Source organism: Melozone crissalis, unplaced genomic scaffold (assembly GCF_028551555.1).
Source record: "Melozone crissalis strain CALT ecotype California unplaced genomic scaffold, PUWL_Pcris_2 ptg000061l_1, whole genome shotgun sequence".
NCBI classification, from domain to species: Eukaryota; Metazoa; Chordata; class Aves; order Passeriformes; family Passerellidae; genus Melozone; species Melozone crissalis.
In genome coordinates, this window is record NW_026535839.1 from 13806662 (window position 1) to 13830175 (window position 23514).

Genomic DNA, 23514 nt, shown 5'->3' on the forward strand with positions numbered 1-23514 from the left:
GTACAATGATGAGTTTCTCAAGATGTTTTAAACGTTGGTGTGAAGAACTAAAGTGCACTTAAATTTTACAGCAACTCACTGTCAGAGTACTGCCTTCATGTTCCAGCTGAAAGTTTGACACAGCACTTAATGTCAGAATTACTGAGGAGTGTCTGCCTAAAAAGATGCCACCAATTAGTCCTTCTGGAAGGTACCTGAAAACTGCACAGGCTGTTTGTCCTAAGGCAGGAAATGCAAATCCTGTAGGAGAGGTTATTTACCCTGAATTTCCATTTTTGCTACACCTTGTCTGAAATGAAGTCAGCAGAAAAACTTGCTTTGATTCCAGTGACTTTAGTCCAAGTCCACTTAGAACAAATTGATCTGTGAGGAAAAAAAGGAGATTTCTATATAAAAACCATTTTTTTTTGTTTGTGTTTCTTTACCAGTTTCTTTGTGCTATATTTACATGGCAGTGGAAAAGAAATCATCATAGCAAACTGCGGGTATCCAAGCTGATTCGGATATTTTATCCTATTTAATATCAAAATGAGGCTTTAATAGATTCTTGACAGAATGCACACTCCTTGTCATTTCGTTGTTGAGTATCTAAGCTCAAAAGTTTCAATAGAAATGCATTTTTTTTCTCTGTTTTACCTGGTTTAAGAAAAGCACTCAGAAAATCCTCCCAGAACAGCAGTGTGAGCTCAGTGTTAGCACAGTGTCTGTGCAAAGCAGCTTTTGCCTGTGTGCAATAGAATTATGTGTAAGAATCAATGCAAATAAAAATGCATGCGTGTTCCAAGTTACTCAAATTTTGATAAATCTATATCCAAATAATATAAAAGTGAAAGGAGTCTGGTCTTGCTCAGCTGCTTTTTGAAGCAGAGCAGAACTTCAGCTCACTTTGCTACTTCAGGTAAGAAAAGAAATTGCTTACTGGAGTGGTGATAAAGAAAATTAATCTTTTCCCAGTGCAAAAATAGACCTGTCAGGATATGTTTATTAAGTGATTACTATTCATTGATTGCAATTATGGAGGAAGTTATAACTAAATAATAGAGGGTAATCTAGATGAAAAAAAAATATTGGAAAACTAATAACAAAGTGAAAGAAAGGTATAGAAGTTGTTAATCTTGAACCCATTTCATGACAGAAATTTAAGATGGAGGATTCAGCTTTTCCTTAAATCATCTGAATGTTTTTTAAAAGATGCTGTTATAAAACAGATCTGTTACTTTCACTGAAAATATTATCTGGATGTTTAAAACTTTTGTTTTTAAATGCTTGCAGAGGATGTTCTGCATATAAACTGTCAAGATAGCATTCCAAGGACAGAGTGATATATATGGAGATCTTATGAAACAGTCAGAAATACCATTTTAAAAGTGTAATTCCATCTGTAATTCATATCCCTGAGCGTGGTCTCTTATTAAGTTATTGGTAAAAATCTCACTGGGAGACCAGTGAAAGCAGGATTTAATCCTAAATATTTGCAAGTAAAATTTAAATGTCTGCAAATGGATCTTTTAAGGTGAGCTCTGACCAGAAGGTGATATGTGAAGTTTTCTTTGGGGCTGCCTGTCATATTCCCAAGCCTTGCCCTTGTCTGCTCATGTCCTCCATTAGAGGTAGGTTAAGCACTCCTTTTCAGACAGAAAGTGGGAAAATATTGTAGTCAAAGCTATTTGGTAATATGGATACTCTGCTGCAGATTTTGATCCAGAGAGTTGTTATCTCTTATGTTCTTTTTTAAAATTATTTTTATGCAAATGAGCTATACCCCTGGTACAGACATGAAGCTGAGCCTCCACCTGCCTGCCTGACAAAACACAAGCAGGTGATGAGTCCATCTCTTCAGGCTCTGCTTGGGCTCATTTAGCTTACAAAAGACCCTTAAGATCATCAAGTCCAGCCACAAACCCAACACTGTTCTGGCCTTGGTAGTGCTTTCTGAAATCCAACTCCAGAGCTGGGGATCAGCAACTTTGCCCCACTGGCTCCTTGGCCCTAAAACTGTCAAAATTGGAGAACAAGTTCCTTAGTGAAGAAGGGGTTTGGAAATCTGTATTAGCTCTGTATCTTATCTTCTATGTATTCAAGGCTTTGAGTAAAGGAGAAAGATTTGAAAAAAAAGCTAGGATTCTGTCACCTACATGGTGGAAAATAACCTAATATTTTCAGATGCAAAAAATGTACAGAAAAAAAAGAAAGGACTTTGTGTCTAGGATGATTGAGAAGTTTAAGTTTTAGTACAAGATATTTGTATTAGGAAAAAACATGTTATCAATGAATGAAAAACTGAAGGAGGTTGTCCAAGCAAATTGTGAATTCCTCATCAATGGAGTTTTTAAGAACCTTTTAGACAAACTAGTCAGGAATAAGAGAGGTAATTAATCCTGCCCTGGGGCAGCAGCCTCACCAGAAATCATTGAACTCTATGAGCTCTCTTCCAAGTCTCCTTTTAAATGAGCTTAGGAGGAAGCATTCCTTCTAAGGAGTTTATTTTTAATGGCCTACCTTAAGAGCTGTACTGTCATTCCTTTTAAGAATCCAATGCCACTGTTGGAAGTAGAATTGATAATTTATCCAGCCAGGGAGACTGATCTATGCGTTCTGTATTTGCAGAACAATGGGTTGTCAATGTGGATATTGAGCCACTCTGAAACATCCACACAAACTCACACCCAGTAGGGAAATACTTTAAATACTCTCCCTTTAAAGGTGAACACTGTGTGGACCCTATTCCACCTCTGGTTCTAATAAAAAATTGTTTACTAAAAACCTTTCCCCCCTGAGTGCTTTGGGATGACCTTTCCAGCTTTGACACATGTTTATATTTTCCATCAGCTGGCTGGAATACCACAAATAAAGAGTAAAGATTTAGTTTTTTACCTCATCATGGACTCAATAATCAATGGAAACATTAATGATGTGGCATCGTGTTATCTTTGGATATAGCAAGACATTTCTGTCCCCTGATAATGCTCTTTGTGTCAAAGATTTTTTTTCCTTCTACTACTGATTTCTCTTGTTGTAATTACAAGGGTAATGATTCAAAGATGAGGCAATTTTCAGGAGAGATGGAAAGTGTGTGGGAGGAGGCAGTGGAAAGCCATCGTATCTGACAAAGAGCAATTTAGAAGGAGCTAGATATATTAGACTTCTCCAATGGATTTCTAACTTAAAATTAATCTGTAACAGTTTATAACCTATCAAGGCATAAAAAACCCTCTAACAACGATGACAGGAATTTAGATTGCATGCTCTGAGGAAGTAGGAACATTTTTTCTTTCATTTTATTTGAAAAATGCATAGAATATTTAGGTCACGACCACTTTTCATTACTGCAGTCATTGAAATGTGTTGGTAATATATATATGGTGACATGACCAAAACATTGGAGATGTTGGCTGTTCCTGAATGTGCAGTTTCCAGTTCATCACCTGTATCACAAGTCATCCCACTGTTTTATACATGGAAGCAGATTTCTACTGATATATTCTTTGAGTTGCTCTCCCTGTGCCTCCTCAGCAAAGCAGAGGAGCAGCAGGTACCTCATGAGGCAACCTGAGAGATTCTCAATTCTCAATTATTTCTGTCACTCACTGCACATCATTCACATTTTCACTTCCATCATTCAAAGACAGAGAGACTCAAAAGGTAGAAATCTTCCTCATAGGGTGGAATTTTGGGAGCATATGTTATGTCATGTTCCATTTTATAACCAAAGCCAAGGAAATGTTCTCGTCACTTGGATAAATAAGTACTCATCTAGTGAAGCATCTCTGTGCTTCAGCAAAGGTCTGAGTTCCTGGTAAATAAATTTCTTCCTGGGAATCTGATGCTTCTTATCTTTCCCAGCTACATTTGCTATTGAGGTGCTTTGCTGGTTGTCTTTGTCATCTTTTATTTCTGAGTAAAATCTCTTTTTAGAGTCCCCAGATTCTGTATTATGTAGATGGCTTTTGCTTGGGATTTCTGGTTCTGGTTTGTAACTTTGCATATTCCTATGCTGAAAACTGAAATATACTGGCTACTTTTGTGGATCAGGGATGAATAAACTTTCAAAATAATATCTGTAGCACTAAGGAATCCAGAATTACAATAGACATCCACTTAATTTTATCATAGCCAAGCAAGGTAGCTGATTATGAATACTTGGAAAGAAGCATTCTGTGTAGAGATTTATGTATAGTGAGAATGGTTTGACTTTCAAGGAGTTTAGAAAAAGAATTCCTTTTCATTTACAGAATTTTCAGGGGACAGCTGGGGATCTTTTTTTGCTGAAAGGCAAGCTTATTCATGAGGAAGAACTTTCCTGTTTGCATTCTTTGCTGAGGGCTTCCTGTAAATGATTGAAATATGTCACAGCTCAGTGTCAGAACACTTGAGTCGCTTTTTTCTTTCTCTTTTTACAGGATATTTGCAGAACATGACCTTATTTCTTTCCTTTCTAGCCCAAAAAATTTAATGAGTATGTTTTCAGCTAAACTTCCTGCATTTTGTCTGGTACTTCAAAGGTGCACCCAGTAGATCCTGGTGAATAGTTTCCCAAACTAAAACCACATTTCTTTTTTTTTCCTTTTGGAGGGTTTTTTTATGAGTTATATTGATTTTCTGGCCAATTCTTGAACTCTTAAAAGACCACAAAAAGTGAGGGAGGGCAATCAATCAGGGAGCTGATCTAACTTTTGAAAGGGCAGAGCTGATTATGCTGTTCCTAGCAGTATTCCAGGAGCCAGACAATCTTCTCTTCTCCTGCAGATAATATTTTCTGTATTATTTTGTACCCTGTGGTGTCAAGCAGAGCTTCAGCAAGGGAGTGAATTACACAATGTTGCTGGAAACAAAACAACAAAGCCACAGGAATGCTTGTGAGAGGTCAGTGGCATGGATTGTATAGAGACAGAAAGGTAGAGCTGGACCCTGAGAAACAGCCATGTATATACATATATATAATATTTATACTTACTAAGAAAGAAATACAAAAGAGAATAATAGCTGTCCATGGTTTTGAGACCTGCTGTTCACATTCCTGTTAAAGCTGCCTTTTTCTTGATCATTTTTATTCTTGCTTATACATTCTCAAGGTATCATTCCTGCATCTTCAGTATCAGTTTCACATAACCTTTCATGCTTGAAGATGCAAATAAAGTCAAATGTGTTTTGCCTGACTGCTGCAAACTCGGTGGAATAATATTTCAGATGCAAAGCTTTGCAAAGGGTTTTGTTGGTTGTTTTTTCTTTTCAGTTTCTTGCCAATTTAGTATCAAATTAATAGTAGGATGCATTATAAGTTAGAGACTTGTCTTCCTAAGATATTTGATGCTTTTGAAATTCTCTGCTCAATATTTTCCTAGTTTAATGTTGTATTAAAAAATATTAATGTCAGAAATAAAAAGGAAAAAATGGTCTCTGTAGAACCTCTGAGGTGTCAGTTCAGGATTTTGCTGTGTGATCTATTTAGGGCTTCGGGGAAAAATGAAACTATTGAAAGGCTTCTCTTTAAGCTGTCAGCTCTCTCTTGTGCAGTAACTACTCACTGAGGATGAATACACACTGATGCTGAATATTGATACATCCTTCTTTCGCTAAAAGCCCTTACTTAGACAGTTTTTTAACAGATCTTAAGGAATGAATATGGGGACTTGTTCAGAGCACAAGTTACGAGGTATCATGAGCCATTCTTATTGAAGAAAGTTTTTACAAAATTTATGTTATCCAGCTCTTTTCTCTTGTTCCTTCTTTCTTTCCAGCCTTGTTCTGACCTGCTTATGAAATGCTCAATAGGATAACGATGCTTCTGGAGATTATTCCTGCCTCAGCCTATTTCATTTTACATATAGCCTTTCTATACATATAAAAAGAAGCAAAGTTTGCTGTCCAACAGAAATCATCATATAATATCTTATTTGCCCAAAGAAATTGCAAACATAATTTGGGTTACTGAAATGTAAGAGCTGAATACAAACTTGAGTATTCTTGAAGGCATTTGGGTCTGATGCTTTAGTCCATTTTCATCTCTTCATGTTGAAAGTGAAAAATAATTGGAATAATCCTGAGGTTGCTATTACCTGATTTATAGCTGCCAAGAAATTGTGTCCAACTGAGTAGATTTCTACAATTTCCAGCACATTCTACTGTCGTGTTTTCAGTGATGTTGTGTTGATTGACATATTACTGTCCATCTCAGGCTGTCAGTTGTCTTCAAAACACATCCATGCTGGGATAGATGGAGACAAAGCAGTGCTGGTGTCTCATTAATCAGCAGTTCAGAGCCAGGCTGCTGAAAGCCAGAGGAAAAGCAGGACATGATGTATTGAGGTTGCTGTGTTTGTCATCATCCCCTCTTCATTCACTAACGGGATTAGAGCAGAAAGGATTCATGGCCTAGCTGTTCCCTGAGGATTTTCAGCTCTGAGAGCTGACCCTGAGCACTGCACACTTAAATATTTCACTCAAAAAAAGCACCTCTCTTAAACAGTTAAGCAGTTTTCATGGAAAAGTAGCAAGTTTGCTTTCATGAAGGATTTGCTGTGACATGGATCAAAACATTATCCTTAATGAAAATTTAGGCAGGGGAGACATGGCTGTCTGCTTATCCACATAAAGCTTTTCTTCCTCTAACTCTACTACTCTTAAACCATATTTTTACTCCTGCCTTACTGTGATCAGCCAGCTGTGTGGCCCATGAGTGGTGTCTGACATCTGGGATGGATTTTCTTGTGGTGGCTCTCTGGTTTTTTGGAGCTGGGCTATGAGTCCCAGCTGTTCAAGTGTCAAACAGGCTCTGGGGTCTCTCAAACATGGTTTGCAAAGCAGCCCCCAAGTCCTGCCTCCTTCACTTGCCTTCCTCTATTCCACAGTGACTCTTCAAAGACATCCTGCATTCTGGAACTAGGGAGTAATCATTTTGACAAACAACCATCTTTTGCTTTTTTCCTGATCTCACTGTATCTTTAGTTTGTATTTGTAGTTTTTAACAATCCAGGACAAAGCAGTTTGATCAAACTCAGCATCAATAGACTGTATCCTGCTTTTAAAATGCTGTAAAAACAAGATAGCATCAAAATAGCTGCGAGAAAAGGTTTAGATATTTCTTTTTAAATGTTCTGGCTTGATTAGGGTAGATTGAACTGCATGAGCTAATAGTTAATTGTTCATATATTTGAAAAGTATAAACACTTCTAACATTTCAGTATATTTTTACATGAACCCATGTGAAGATTAATTTCTTCTGTTTAATTATAAAATTTCAGATGAGTATTTTTTTAGGTAGGTGTTGGAAGACTAAAGTTGTTCCAGAGTTTGAAAAATAACTAAGATTCATAATTCATCTGGACCATATATATTTTAATTTTCTTTCAAATAGTTTTTCATAGCATTGAACAACTGAGCCAAAGAACCTCAATGCATCAAGGTGCAGTCCCTGTTCTGAAGAGAATTAGAAAGGATAATAACTTTGGTGCCTAAGAAGTAAATATAAGGATGCAATTGTGATTAAAACCATTCTTTTTAATTAAAAACTAAATCAGTTTGTAGTGGAGAATATTACTAGGTTGCTAGGTTGTGATTTTAGGTTAGAAGCAATACTAAAACGACAATTATCTAAAAGCACAAATTAACAACAAAAAAAAATCTGTTTAGGAATAGAATTTTTTTTTGCCTGGACCATGATGGTTTATTGATTTTGAAAGTGGTGCTGCTTCAAATAGTGTGATTTTCCAATTGTTAGGAATCATAAGGCATTGCTGAGTTTCTTGTGGAAGGAGCTCCTCAAGGATAGCACTGAAGCTATTTTTGTAACTTCAGCATGTACAAACACAAACCCCTAAATGTCCCAGAAGATGCTGATTCTCCTAAAAACAGAGACACATTAGTACAGATGAGAGAACTGACTTTTTGTTTGAACCACTGGGAATTCCAGAACTGAGTCCCTGCTGTAGCATGCTGCCATCCACCTTTCAGCACAGTTTAAATTTAAACTGTTCAGACTGCTTTCCGTTCCATAAAGCAAGGCAGAATGTGTGTATGCTGGGTTACAGACCACTTATCTCTCAAACCAAGAGGAATTAGCATTATAGCATCCAGTCCTACAATGGAAGATAGTATGCTCAGAATGAAGTAGTTCTATAAAAAATGGGTGTTTCTCTTCCTCTTCCATGTTTTATTTTTAAATTGCAGAATCCGTTGCAATTGGACCATAAAGGTGTTACTGTAAGCAGGAAGCCATTAATCATTATTTGTTGTTGAAAAGTGAATGAATTTGTTAAAATGTTTGCGGATTCTGATTAATCCTTATTTTTCCTTTTAAGAGTGGCTTTATAACAGGGCAGGAAAAGCAGTAGCAATGTGCCTTTTCTTGTTTCAGAAGCAATTGAAAAGATGCTTTAGGCTTAGGACAGAAAATCACTGCATAGAGTTTGTAAGGATTCTGAAATGAAGGTTAACATTGCTCCCATGTGGCATTGCTAACAGCTGAATCAGGGTGGGGGGAGTAGAGTGACACAGATTTTTAGATACAATTCATCTTTTTATTGGCTTTGGAATAGGGGTAAAACTGCTTTTTTGTTCCTGTCTCCCTTGGATCATTATTAATTGATTCTTTATCATGAAACCAATCCATATATATCTTCAGTGTGTCCTATGAATGTTTGAAACTTTTTTTTTTCCAAAATAAGTCAGAAATATTGATTTAGAATGGAGAAAGCCTGCCATATTTAGAGAACAGGGCATCAAAGTCAAGGTCACCGTATTTGTGAAGGCTGAATGGACACTGGCTGATTTTTCATCTGAATCTTTTGTTATATATTCCATAACAATTTTGATTGCTTGTGTGCGGAGTAAAAAAGTGAACTACAATCACTCAGACCCACTCTTAATTATAAACAGTACTTTTTATACTTAATCAGAAGTGTTAATTAGCAGTGAAATATCACTCAGCAGACTTTTTGAATACACTGAAATGTCTCCTAAATTTGTTAATATTTCCATTCCACATGAAAGTTGTTGGGTTTTTTTTAAGTACAATTAAGACAATGCTTATTACAATCTAATTATATCCCCATTCCTTTTTATCTTTCAATCTTCCATACACAAAGAATATGCTCAGTAAAATCTGTCATCTTTGACCAGTATTTGTGTTTCTAGTTACCATGAAATTCCTAAGATCCTCATTAACTAATTTAAGAGCTTTTACTGCATTAAAATTTTAAAGTATTAGATACTTTGTAAAGGGAAATATTTATTCAGCAGAACTGGGAGGATTTAAGATGTGTGCCTTCCATTGAAGACTGCATCTATTTACTCAACTTTTATAGTTACAGTTTCCCCTTCTTATGAAGGATTTTTGTCAGAAATTCTGATATTAAACACTGCAGATTTAAAAATTCCTAGCAAGTTGCATATAATGTTTCTGGTTTCTGAAGCGAGCATTCCCATTGATACTAAAAGGGAGATTTAATAAAGTTATTTACAGAATATGTCCCCAGATCTTAATTATTTATTTGCTGTGTTTTAATGCTTGAGATAAAAACGTAATGAAATGTGAGGAGGGATGTCACTCAAAAGTGAATAAAGGACAGTGAAGTGAAAAGGAAAATGTCAGTTCTCATCAGTATTGCTTCTGAATTTTTGTCCTATGACTAAAGATTATAGGTTTATTAAAGATGAAGTTCCACAGGGCTATTGCTACTGATCCCTTACTTGAATTAGGTAACTTGAGCCCAGCCTAGGAAATAATTACAGTTGGTGAGTGGTTTCCTTCATGGTGAGAAGCAGGTGAGCATGCTGCAGAACCCACGTACAACTTTTGGCAGATTTGTACCTTGAGGAGCCAGGCTGTGTCACTAAACTGCAGGAGAGCTTTTCCAGTGAGTGACACCATTAAAAAGGATTTTTGCAGAAACTTCCTGAGTGCTTACAGCAGTTATTAGAGCAAATTGGATATGCACTGTGCCTGATTAAACATATTCCCACATATGTGTTTACCCTGACAGCCAGAGCTGTCCCCAGGTTCTCTTTGCTGGGTTGTGATCTGTGAGATCTCACAGAGTCAAACTGCACCAAGCCTTGGGGACCGTTCTGGTGTCACCCTGGCAGTTGCTGGTGCCACACCAGTGGAACCTGCTGGAACTCCTCTGCAGCCCGAGCCCAGCAGGATGGTGCTGGTGCTGAGCAGGGGAAAGGGCTGCACTTTGCTCAGTTCACAGCTCTGAACAAATGGCCATCAGGTACAGGAAAGCGTAATTAACATGGTTCTAACATGCACCTTGAAAGGTGGTGGCAGTTGAGCTGTAAACAAGTGACAGTGGCACCATAGCCCAGTGAAATTATGGGAAACAGGCAGAGTGGGGTAACCTAAATTCTGATTTTATTTGAATGCTGAGGATCAATAATGCTGACCTTCAGGGCAGTCTCATACTCTGGTACCTTTCCCCTGGAACACTGAGAAAAGTGATGACCTTTATAGAAAAGAAAAATTTCTTTGGCATCTGTTTGTTATGTTTAGAGATCCTATGAGTTACTCACGTGTTTTCAGCATTGCAAAGAAAGAGTTAATAACACAAAACTTTACATTATTAATGTACAAAATGTAATGTAATTACACAATATTATCTTTTAGATGTCCCTTGCATAGACCATAGATTTTCTTTATTATTATTATTATTATTATCACTACTATTATTTGTTATTGGAAATTCCTTTAAACTGATCTTTGTTTCTGCTTTTCTTTTTTTGTTGTTGTATTTTTTAAACTAAAGCAAATATCCTGACAATACATAGTTCTGCGCTTTTTTCTTGGCATGAATCAATGACTGGAGTTTACTAATTCAACTGACTGATTGTCCTGGTCACACAATCCTGTTGGAGCTGGGGCACAGTGGTCTCCAGATTTCTTGGCTTCATCTCCCACTCCCTTTGTGTTTCCCTTCCTAAATTCTCCTGGCAAACAGTCCCTGTGGAAGAAGTGACAACCTGCCTGCCCCAGGATGGCTTAAAAACTGTCAAATATAGATGCAAGGCAATCAAATTAAAAGTCTCATTGGTGCTTCTGATGGCTTCTACAGAGAAATGGAAAATAAATGCTCTGCCCAGCAGCAGAAAGACTTAAGTATTCGTTCCAGAGAATTAAGGACACTTGTGGAGAGGCGAGGGGAGGAGCAGAGCCATCAGTTGCCTGGTAGTAAATATGTTTCATGTAAAGCAAGCAGAGCTTAAAGAGCTCGTTTGTCTTCCAAATTTCTTCCAAGTGCAGATTAAATACTCTTGGCTTTCTTGGGGGTGAGATGGAGAAGATGAGCTCCCTTGTAGATCAAAATCACTTTCGCAGATTTATTTAGTGTTTAAATATCAAAGCAACTGGCTAGATCTGAAGGATTAGGATGTTTTTTCCTTTGCCACGTAAACAGATAAAAAAGGAAGAGAAAGATAACTGTTTTATGCATGCAGGACTTAAAGCAGTTCATTTGTGAACGCAACATTTTTATTTCTGTAGCTTTTGTTAGCTATTTCTGCAGTTGGTAGATGTAAAAATTGGAAAATGGTATGATATTCGTGAGGCTTATGTTTATTGACAGGGGATGCAGAATGGTGCCTTGCACTTTAGAATTAAAGGAATGTTTATAAAGTATATTTTATGTACTGAAATATTCATCCTCTATCCTATATCTGCCAAACAACTCAGCATACACAAACACTCACATAACTCAGAATATATTGCTTATCTAGTTTAATTTGTTTTGCATACATTGCCCATGTGTGGAATACTGCTCCTAGGTCATGAGCATTATTTCATACTTTATATTTGTTTATTTTCAAACTCCATAAATTCTAGCCTTAACAGACATGTGAGATATATTTATTTTAATATTCAAATACCCATTATTTTTGGCCACTTGTAATCATATTTTAATGTCATGAAGATTTAGGACTGCTGCAAGCCAGAAGGCATAAAACATTTAGTGCATTGCTACTATTTTTCATTCCAAACTATTCCAGAAAACTTCATAAAAACTTTTGGTTTCTTCTCTGGCACTTTCTTTGGATTTTTCTTTTGGAAAATTGGAATGTTGGAGCTCTGAAATCCAAACCCATGCAGTGTGCAGCCATTTAATGGAATCCATGTGATTAATACTTTAAGAAGATCAGCTGCAAAATATAATGCACATGTCTAAATAGTGTTTTTCATCCTGAAGGGATTCCAAAGTTCTGTGCCAAATTTGAGGGACAGAAGGTACTAATCTGCCACACAGTAAGAGAGGAAACTGTCTGCCTCTGTTAAGGCTCATATTTATTCTTCTGCTAGAGATAACCTGCACACTTACATGGGATCGGCATTTGCATACCTGAAAGTTAATTGCTAAATTATAAATTCTATGCAGGCATTAATATCTAATGAATAGCAAGCAATTATATTTTAATAGTGCCTGAGAAAACTGGGATTCCCTGCCCTGAGAATTATGAAATACAAAGCTCTAAAACCAAAGGGATGGTAGATAATTCTGTTTAGGAGGGATATCAGCAGCCGGTCAACTGGTCCAAGCTCTCCTTCAGAGTGGGATGGTTTTGGGGTCACACACCAGACTTGGACCCATACATTTTGGAGCAGACTCCCTCCAATCCCCCTACAGGCTGTTACCTCTCAGTGCTGTGCATCTTCTGCAGTGGAGTGAGCTGCTTAAGTAGTTTATGACATCTGCTTGTTCTCACTGCAGCTCCCTGCTTGTGCATCCGTGTGTGTGTGCACAAATCCCACTCCCTCACATTACTGAATTCAAATTGAATTTGAAATACTGATGAAAGCTACTATTGAGTAGCACTGACAGAAGGGGAGCAGTTCTGTTTGGTCACTCTAAATGCTAACTTGGCTTACTGGGCATTTTGATTGACTTAAACTCCTCAATTTGGTAAAGTTTTTTTGTACACTAAAGGAGTTATGGTCAAAAAAATGCAATTAGCATTTCTTAACATGATTTTTAACAAGATTTTTATTTTTCATCTTATGTGGAGGTTCTTGTCTAAGGAGGAAAGGAATTCATTCCTCCTCTATGCAATATGTGGAGGATTTGTGAAGTGAGAAAAGTATTTTGAAGCTAATGACTGAACTGAGAATGTCTTCCTACAAAAATCCTAAATTACATTAAGTCTAGATTACATTGTAATTAGGTTAGCTATTCTTTCAAACATGAAGTCAGTGTTTTGCATGTTGCCCTTCAATTGACTGAATTTATACATCCTGTCTGATAGGTCACTTTATCATTATGCAGCCACAAAACTCTTTAAATAGACATTATTTTAGAGATAAATTCAGCTTGAGAAGGCTTCTTTCTCAGAAAGGATATTACATATTACAAAGGATGATGCCAGTGCTTGTATGTGATATCAGAAACATTAATACAATAAAAGATTATGGTTTTGGTACTAGTTTTATGAATGCAATTTCACCTGGAATTATATTCTAAATGGATTTTGTTACATTAAGATTAATTTGAAAGACCCAGCTATCTTAAAAACAAATTTTTACTGCATCTTTTATATATCTTTTTATTGGGGATATGAATAGGAGTTGGATATGAGTCTTGTTTGAAAAGAATACACTGTGTAACTCAAATATGCTGGTAGGGTCAAATTTTAACTCAGCAAATAACCTGATTGGCCTCTGGTAGGAGCTGTGTGGCTGGGCTGCAGCAGTTTCTTAGGTTATATTTCACATACCTTCTTTGGCGATGCTGATGCTCAGTTGAACTCACCCCTGATGCTGGTAAAGCCATGGTGTTGGGCTCTGTGCAGGAGCAGAGCTGTCCTTGTGCTCACATTTACAGTTTTGGGGTGCAGAGAGAGCCCTGCCTGGCTGTCACAGAGCACTGGGACTGCAGCAGTGCAGAGGCTCCTCAGTCTGATGCTGACCTTCCCAAAAGGCACTCTCCCTTCCTTGTGGAAACTGGCTGAGTATAGGGAGCCCAAATTCTGGGCTTAGCTGAAGCTCTGTGTGTACTCAGCATTCTGAGCAGACATGAACATGTGGTTGGTTTCTGTTTGGTTTCCCCAAGTCTCAGGACAGTGTAGCACAATCTGTCCCACTCTTTTCCCTGCCCAGCAGCTTGGAGGGGTCACACCAAAGCTGGTGACAGAGAGCTCTGTTGGTTGTGCACAAGAGGGAGACCTCGAGGGTGTCTTCCCCTGTCACAGGAGCCCCTTTGCCTGAGTCACTGAACATGAATTTGGGTAACATGCAAACTTCTGGCAGCAGTCCCTTGTTAACAACGTGTGAAGCTCTTGCACCCCTGGGGTTTTCTTCAATCTCAAATTTTTATGTCCTTTACTGCAACATGAGTTCCCCTCTCTTTTTGTTTGTGTGTGCTCTGTATCTTCTTTTGTTCCTTTCCTTCAGAAAGATGCAAGTGACTGTACTTGAGACTTTTTCATACCAGCAGTTCCCTTTTGTGTGATCTTTACTTCTAAACAGTCACAGGTTTTTTCTCCTATTTCTCTGTTTTGTTTGGAGAGTTGGGTGTTCCCTGAGTTCCTGCCCTTATGTGAGAAAGACTGGAATTGCAGGATAGAGAATTCTGTTATGAAATACAAATCCCAGGCAATTTAAGAAATCTCACTTAAAATTTCTAATTGTTTGTCTGTACAGGAGATATTGGAGAAGGATTTCAGGGCTTTTTAAAGATACTTTTTGACTGTTGTAGTTTGTTTTTTTTTTAGCCGGTTCAATAAATGCAATTGTAGCTGGGCCAGTCTGTAGTTCTAACTCAGGCATGCATTCATCTGCACAGCACATCTGCAAGTAGATATTTATTCTTTATTTCTTTGTTTGATGGGTAGCTTAAAGAAATGATGAGTAGTTTTAAACAAAATGTTTTCCCTAAAACAAAAAACAAAAAAAAAAAAAAAAAAAAAAAAAAAAAAAGGCAGCAAGGCAGCCAGTGAGAGCATGCTGGTGACAAACCCTTGAGTGCCAGGAGAGGCTCCTGCTGTGTGTGAGCCCTGTGTGGAAGCAGCAGTGGTACATAGCGGTGGCTCTGTGCTGCACTGAGAGCCTGCCTTCATTCTCAGCAATTTGTCAATCAGTGTCACTGCCCTGCCTCAGAGCCCTGGGCTGGTGCCTCTGCATGGCTCCAGCCTGTTCTGGAACTGTCAAAACTCACTCACAGGGGCCTCACCTCCCACTCAACCAACACTCTGGTTCATTGACATGTGTTTCATTCCGTGTTTGGGGTTTGAGTTTATTTCAGTTGAAGTATTACTCTGTAGAAAATGACTTGTGCCTGTGCCTAGCATAACACTGTGTCATTTTTATTTGTATGCCCTTTCTTTGGCTTTAACTAAGCCCTGAAGGCTTTGGAATTGAAGGATTAAAAAATAACAATAGCAAATAAAAAGCATGATTTTATTTTCAGTGTTGCTAGGTACCTCATTCTATGTAGCTCATTTATTATTAGATAGCTGTAGGCATACCAGCAGCTCACCGAAGGAATGAACAGAAAATATGGAAACAGTGATTATCCTCTAAAATCCAAATTAAACAGTCTATTGTCATTACTGCTTTTATGTCATTTCTCTAAATTCTTTAGGTGCCATCATATCCCAGACTACTTTTATTTGCTCCAGTTCTGTAGTTAACAGCTTTAATGAGAAGATGAGGATCGAAATGTAATTTAAATGTTCCCCTTGAAACTCGTGTGCATCCTGTGAGTGAGGAAACACTGTGTGTAGAACATGCTCTTCACTGCAAGGCTTCTGCACCCACAGGAGCACCTGATCCAGCCCCAGCTGAAGTCACTGGAAAGGCTCCAGTGAGTGCCAGCAGGCTTTGGATCAGGGTGTGTGAGATGAGGTCATGTGGAAAGACAAACAGGAGATATCACATTTCAGATGTAGCTGTGCCCATGTGCACTAAATGGGGACAGCTGCTGGGAGCCCACTCTGCTGGGAGATGCTGTTTGCAGAATAAATGGCTGATGGCACAGCATCAGAAGGACTCAAAAGACACAAACTCTTGATTTACTTCTGTTTTTCCATGTACAAACTGACCAGAGGCTAAAAGCATAATGCTTTTCTCTAAGTGGCTCTGAGATACCACTTAGATTTTTTTTCCCTTCATCTCTCCTATTCTTTTTCTTCCTTTTCATTATACTAAGAGGCTACCTCTTCCATCAGAGTTTGGAAACTTATAAAGAGAAAGGTTTCTCTGACTTCTCTTTCCCTGGCTGCCCTTTCCGTTCCTTTTTTTGGAGAAAGATTTGCCCCACCATAAGTGGGAGTTCTGAAGATTCTGGCTGAAACCAAAAATTTGTTGGGCAGACTTTAGTTTGGTTTATTTTACTTAAATGGTTTAGTTTATTTAAAATGTTTGTTTTGGAGTTTAAAGTAGTTTATGCAACGGAAAATCCATATATGTGTGGGAAGCTGGACATGTGTAATTGTATCCCTGAAGTTTGGGAATACCAGAGTAAAAAGGAAATCTGTGCAGAATTTATCCAAAATTGGATTAGAATTCTTAATGTACTGCCTAGATACTGGAAATTAATTTGTTGAGTTCAAATATGAACTAATCACCTTACAATTTAATCTCAGAATAATTTCACTGTAGATGAAAGCTGGGAGTATTCTCTTGTAAATGTATCCAGCACCCTCCATTTTTGAACCAAGCACAGTCCATAGCATGGTTTTTGCTTTCTGATATCTCTCATATGCCCGTCACAGATACTTAATGCAACACTGAAAAATCTTTCTGAAATCTTTCTTGCTGTTTTAATTGTGAATTCATATGTATTTGCAGTAAAGTTTTCAGCTTCCAATTCCACAGGCAAGCTGCAGATAGAGAGGAGGGAGGCTGCATTAGTGTTTCACCTTCAGCAGCAGCTAGAAAAGTGTGAGACACTCGAACTGCTGTTGCCTGTACTCTGCCTGTTCTGTGAATAAATAGGTTGTCAATCTAGCACTTTAAACAAGCACTTTCTTCTTTTTTAACCTTGCTTCTTGACATTTTCCATTAAGCATGCTGTAATGGAAAAGATGAGGAGAATTTCTCTGCACGCCAGGAATAGCAACCTGTCTGCTTAGCACCAAGGGCCCTTTGCTGAGCGGTGAGTGAGAGCTCCATCCCACACTGGATTGCTTCTTGAGATGAGATGCTGATAGCCCTGCCCTGTGTGGCTCTGGGAGGATTCCCCAGGCTGAGTGTGGCTGCAGAATGCAGGCAGGCTCTGCCAAAGCAGGGAGAGCTGGGGGTGCTGCCTGCAGGGAGCCTGGCCAGCAAAGGCCATCTGTGCAGCTGTGCCACTGAGCCTGGGCTCTCAAGGCTCCTCAGGCAGGCACTTGGTCACCTTGTCCACTCTCCAAACCCCTTGGTGGCCACCAAGCCTGTGAGATATGTGGAAATCCTGTGTGTGCAGAAGATGTTCATCAGTAATAATCACTGCTCACATGCACTGGTAGGAAGATTTAAACAGAGATAGGCAGTGCAATTGCTAAATATAAGCCTTTTAAAGAGGAAAAATGTTATTACTACATCATAATGGAGCTCTGATTTCTGGTTGGTCTAACAGACTAGAATACTATATAGATACTTGCTTGAAGACAGGCAAAACCAGAAATCCATAGATGCACACAGGCATGTACAGAGACATAACCATGCAAAACACCTAATTAGTTGTCCATTACTTAAATCTGTTTCAAAGCTAATTCATCATTAACTAAATAGATCTTTTAAGGAAGACATTATTGTCCAAGCACTTAGATCTTATTGTAGTGTACTGCTGCTCCTTCCCTTCCTTGTGATATTTATGCTCCTCAAACCCCAGCTCTGCCTTTGGAAGGCTGCAGTTAAATGAGCTCTGTGGAGGTAGCATCGTGTTTCCTAGCAACACCATGTCTGTGGCACTGGTGCTGCCTTCCCTCTCTTCTCTAAACGCAAAGTCATGTCCATTAATCCCCAGCTGCACTTAAAACTTTTCAGGGATTTTGCTAGCTCCCCACTGTTCATGTTTTCATTTCGCTCAGATGCTGCAAGGCAAACTGCTTCAGTGATTTAATTCTTGTCGGTGCCTCAGTAGAAAACCAACCACATGGGTATATTCACAATTACTGTTTGGTTTTCATTTAAAACAAATAATTTGTCCTACACTGTGATGCCTCCCTTCAAACATTATCATATTGGTCATTCAAACAACCTGACAAATGGAAGAGATAAACGAAATGTCTTGAAAATCTATTACCTGTGCTGCAAAAGTAACTGGTTTTTTTTTAAGCTAAGATATGTAGTGGCAAAATAATCCTAAATCTAAGTGAAAGAGACTTTTTTTTTTTTAATACACAACAACTTGTAGGACTTGTTTCTGTCTACCAACAGCTTTCTGTGTAACATGAACTGAATAGTCTCTGACCTCTCGTGGTACCAGCTGTGAGTTCCAGGGGCATCACTTTGTTGTATGGGAAGCTGCTGCAGCATTGTGAGAATGAGTCTGGGGTCAGAGAGGCTGCTCTCTGACTTCACCTGGCTACAGCCAAGGCAGCTGGGAGGAGCAGGAGGGGACAAACTCAGAGCTGTGGCTTTCTGAACAGGTTTGTAAAAGGAAAAGCCTATTGTCAGACAGCACGGCCTTCCTCCTCCGGCTCAAGGAGGTGCTCTGAAAGGTTGGCCTCAAATCTGTCACTCCACAGACAAAAAATAGCTGTGCTTGTGTGGATTGGGTGTTGATGGATCTGGTTGTATGTACCAAGGCTGCAATTTGGTTTTCTTACCTTTTTTCATCATGAATATTCAGTAGGATACTGTAATGTCTCCTGAGACTCATTTACTTTCAGGAGAAAGGAGTTGAGGTATTCTATCACCTATGGACATTTGTTAGAATGTGTAAGTAGCTTAGCTAATTAATATTTTTGTTCCTAATTTGGCTCTTGCTATACAATAAGTCATGTCATATTCATAGTCAATTCAAAACACTCATCTTTGAGGGGATATCTCTTCTAATATGTTTTTTCAGAAAGTGTAAGATGTGACGCCAAAATATAAGTAAACTTAGTGTTAAATAAGTAGGTATTCTAAAATTACCATCAATGAAGGAAGATATTAATTAATTTATTTAAATAGATAAAAGTATTTATTTAAACTTTGTGTTTAGACACAAAGTTTAAATAAATTATTCTGGAGAATAATGCGATACTCACTACAAAAAGTCCTTTGAGCATCGACGAGCTTGTTGAAGAAGATGTGTACGCACATACAGAGGGAAAAATAAGAGACAGATGTGTCAGCAGGCTGTCATTTCTATCAGCTCAAGGTCTGGACCTTTAGAGGGTTCTTCAGACAGGTGTTGGAGCAGTAGGGCTCCCGAGCTAGATCCCCATTGCTGCAGGGTGTCCCTTCGTTCGCCGAGCGTTCCCGGCGGTGGCAGGACCGAGCCTTTTTGTCTGCACAGTAGCACGGCCTGAGCGCAGCGGGGAGGGGGTGCCCGGGGCTCACCTTGTCCGTTTGTCCTCGCAGATGGCTGTCCGGACCTGTGCAATGGCAACGGGAGGTGCACGCTGGGCCAGAACAGCTGGCAGTGCGTCTGCCAGAGCGGCTGGAGGGGCCCGGGCTGCAGCGTGGCCATGGAGACGGCCTGCGCCGACAGCAAGGACAACGAGGGAGGTGAGCGCGGCTCGTCAGTGCCGGCGGGCAGAGGGCCTCGGGAGGCACTGTCCTGCCATGTCCTGCCGTGTCACATTGCTCTCCAGCAAGGACAGCGGGCTGCGGCCGGGCGGGACCCGCAGGGAGCCCGGCTCGGTGCCAGCCCAGCCCGGCTGGGAGCACGGCCCGAGCGGAGCTGCTGCTGCTGCTGCTGAGGCAGCGGCACGGAGCGCCCTGTGCCCCTCGGAGCGGCCGCAGAGCCACCGTGCTGGCCTTGTCCCCTGCTTGCTGTGCACAGCCCTGCCAGGCTGTCCCACAGCCCCTGCCAGACTGTCCCTTGGTGTCCCACAGCCCTGCCAGACTGTCCCTGCTGGGCACAGCCCTGCCAGGCTGTCCCTTGGTGTCACACTGCACGGTCCCCATGGCAGGGTGTCTCTTGCTGTCCCCCACCCCTGCCAGGCTGTCCAACAGCCCCTGCTAGACTGTCCCTGCTGGGCACAGCCCCTGCCAGGCTGCCCCTTAGCTTCTGCCAGGCTGTCCCCCACCCCTGCCAGGCTGTCCCTTGGTGTCCCATAGCCCCTGCCAGGTTGTCCCTGCCGTGCCCAGCCCCTACCGGGCTGTTCCTTGAGGTACACAGCCGCTGCAGGCTGTCCGTGCTATGCACAGGCCCTGCCAGGCTGTCCCTTGCTGTCCCCCACCCCTGCCAGGCTGTCCCTTGCTGTCTCTTGGGGTACACAGCCCTTGCCAGGCTGTCCCTGCTGTGCACAGCCCCTACCAGGCTGTCCCTTGCTGTCCCTCACCCCTACCAGGCTGTCCCTTGGTGTCCCAGAGCCCATGCCAGGCTGTCCCTTAGCTTCTGCCAGGCTGTCCCTGCTGTGCACAGCCCCTGCCAGGCTGTCCCTTGCTGACACACTGCACAGTCCCCGTGCCAGGCTCTGCAGGGCTGGGTGAGGTGTGCTCCATGTGCATGTAGGGTAAGGGGCTGACATCCCTGCTCTGCTCTCCCTGCCCTGTGTCAAAAATATCACTATTAAATGTAGGATGTGTCCTGTGTTTCCCTTCAAAGATGTTTCTTGGGTTTTGTTGAGCCTTCCATGGTGGCCTGAAAACAGTTCTGAGATGTTTTACTTCTCAAAAAGATTGGTTAATTTGTTCCTTAATTTACAGGAACTTTCTTATTTGTTTCAATATAATGTCTTTAGAAAGTCACACAGATTCTTTTTCATATGCTTCTGCTGTCTGCTATAAACCAAGCATCAGACACAGCTTTTTTTCCTTGAGACTCCTTCCCTTTCCTTTGGCCAATAATTAATCTAAAGAAAACATTTGCTGTTTGCTGATTAATAAATATTTTATAAATGTATTTCCTAAAACTGCAAAGCAACATTGGGCTGTATCAAGGGTAAAATTGTCATTAGGCTGAGTGCTTTAATTTAAGCAAGTCCCAAACTGAGGAACAGGGGTATTTGGTTTTGATTACATGATATTAACAACAGCTGAATATCATCAACTTCTTTTACTTTGTAAATCCTCTGTTAGTTCCTTGGTTTCACATGCTCAGTGCTTACAAAAGTATTTTAGAAGTTCAAAAGCTTTTTCAGTTTCAGAGAACTAGAACTTGCTTTATAGCTGTTACTGAATTATAGAAAGCAGAATCTAACTGCCAGAGTACATTAATTGGCTTTTAAGTATACAAAAAAACCCACTAAACTTGTGTTAATATTCCGTGTAAGAAACTAAAAGGTGAAATGCTTAGGTTTGCAGTTTTTACATGCTTTGAAGATTATAAAGGGAAATTTGAAAACAGATGTATTGTTAGAATTTTCTCAAAGAAAGGAAAAAGGTTGGAAATGTTATTAGAAAAATTGGAATAAGAGGTTTATTTATCTACCCAGGACCTTATTTTGCACTTGTAAAACAGACAGTCAAGCAGAGGAAAAAATGACCAGTGACAATATTCTGCTGTTCATCCTGATGAAAAACTGTAAAATTGTAAAACTTAGTCAAGGAGAGTAAGCAGGAGCTCATCATAGGCAAAGAATACAGACAGAATTGCCATACAACAGATACATCATATTATGAATTAATAACCAATGTAGAGTTGTATATTCCATTATCATGTGAGTTGCCTGGATTTTGGTTTACCAAATTATTACTGAAAGAGAATTAGTGCGTCTAGCTGAAGGCTGGAAAGGCTTAGGGGAGAACTTTCCAGATGTTCTGTGTTTGCATTTTAGGTAATTTTGTTCTGGATTCTAGAGAGGTTACTGGTCACTGGTTCTTGGGAGTGTAAATAGTTTGAAAATTTAAGCTTGATCCAAGATCCAAACAACCTGAGAAGTCCCTTCGACCCCCATGTTTTCACATAGGGTTTAGGTGGAAATTAGTCTCAGCAATTTCATTGAATGATCATTCCTGCTCTTATAGTCTCATCCTTTCTAATTCCCGTAGAATGTTTGTGTAAGGGAGCTCAACACCTGTTCAGCTGCTGTTTCTCCACAAGCTTTCCAGGCATTTCTGAAGAACCAGAGGCACTTTGAGCTCTGCTGTGTTTCCTGCACGCTGCTCCCCTCAGGCTGTGCCACTGCAGAGCTCTCAGTCTCTCCCATGCCTTGGGGGTTTGTGCTGCTGCAGTTTGCTCCATTTTGGGGTTCAGATTCCTCTGAGATGTCCTGGGATTCTGTCTCATGTGTGCTGTGAGGACAGAGACATTTTTCTGACCACCAGTTTGTCAAATTCACAAGAACTACAACAAAACTCAAACACAAATATAATATGAATCACTTAATGATTAATAAATCTCAGAATGCAGCCCTGCCTTTGACTGAGATGCACTGCTCTGTACATGTCTGGTTCTGCACACCTGGCCAGGAGTCTGTGCTCTGGGCTCTGTGTTCACAGGGGAGTTTGCAGGAATGGAGAGGCTGGAAGGGCTGTGTGTGTTCTGTGCTTCAAGCTGCACCTTGATGTAATTGTGACTCTCTATATAAAGGAACAGATAAAATTAAGTTTTCTCATTAGACAAAGCTGAAAAGTGTACTATGGGAATCAATAGTAAGGATCCTGCTAGTTACCAGAATGCCAAGTTTCACATAAAATGCAAGTTTATTGGAAGTTAAAGAAATTGCCTCTTCTCCCAGTCACTCTTTTCATTTGAAACTCAGCTGAGTTTATTTGCAGCAAAGTGTTGAACTCATTTGCTGCTCCATTACCAACATTGCTCTGTTAACATAAGCAAGCAGTTCTGGGGTAGTACAGAACACACAAGCTGTTCTTTTGGAAGGCAGTAGGGTAGCTAAAAATACTCTTTTTTTTTCCTTTTTCCCAAATGAGGTATTTTCTGGACAGTTGAGCCTCCTTCCTTTCTGTCCATCTCTGCATATTGTTAAAATACAATTCCTTCAGCATGTCACTGAAAGGGAACTATCATTTCCTATCTTCTGTGGCAGCAGATTTAACATATTTTGGAGCTTTTTCCCTGTTCAGCCATTCTTATTGCAATTGTATCTCACAATCAGATTCAAATGCCTTGGGCCAAGTCTTCATTTTATGGATGTCGAGGAGAGCATTGCCACTGACTCCAGAGGGTTTCCCATTTGTCCTGCTTTGTCTTATTATCTGCCACAATGCAAACTCCATACCATAGTTCAGAAAGAGAAAAATGAAAGATTATACTTAATATTTTCTTTCCATTTTAGATTAATGTCCTTTCGTTGGTTTATTCCTAGAAGAGGCAGATAAGTCCCCCTCTCTTTTAGACTTATAAATCTTCATTTTAAATGAGATGTCAGTGTGGATTACTGGCATGAATAAAATGTGATTCCAGAGCAGCGAGAGGAGAGAGGCTCCAAAGCTGCTTTCTCCTCCTAGGGCTGTGCAGGGTGAATGATCTGAGGTAACACTGGGAAATT

At 39.9% G+C, this 23514-nt stretch overlaps 1 protein-coding gene across 15 annotated transcripts in view; it reads left to right on the forward strand.

Moving 5' to 3' along the window:
- TENM2 (teneurin transmembrane protein 2) overlaps positions 1–23514 on the forward strand; it is a 612801-nt gene that overhangs the window by 538411 nt on the left and 50876 nt on the right. For all 15 annotated transcript variants that reach the window (XM_054288118.1, XM_054288120.1, XM_054288119.1 and 12 more), the window contains one exon: positions 19478–19624. In XM_054288118.1, coding sequence (XP_054144093.1) covers positions 19478–19624 — 147 coding nt within the window. The remainder of the gene's footprint in view (positions 1–19477; positions 19625–23514) is intronic.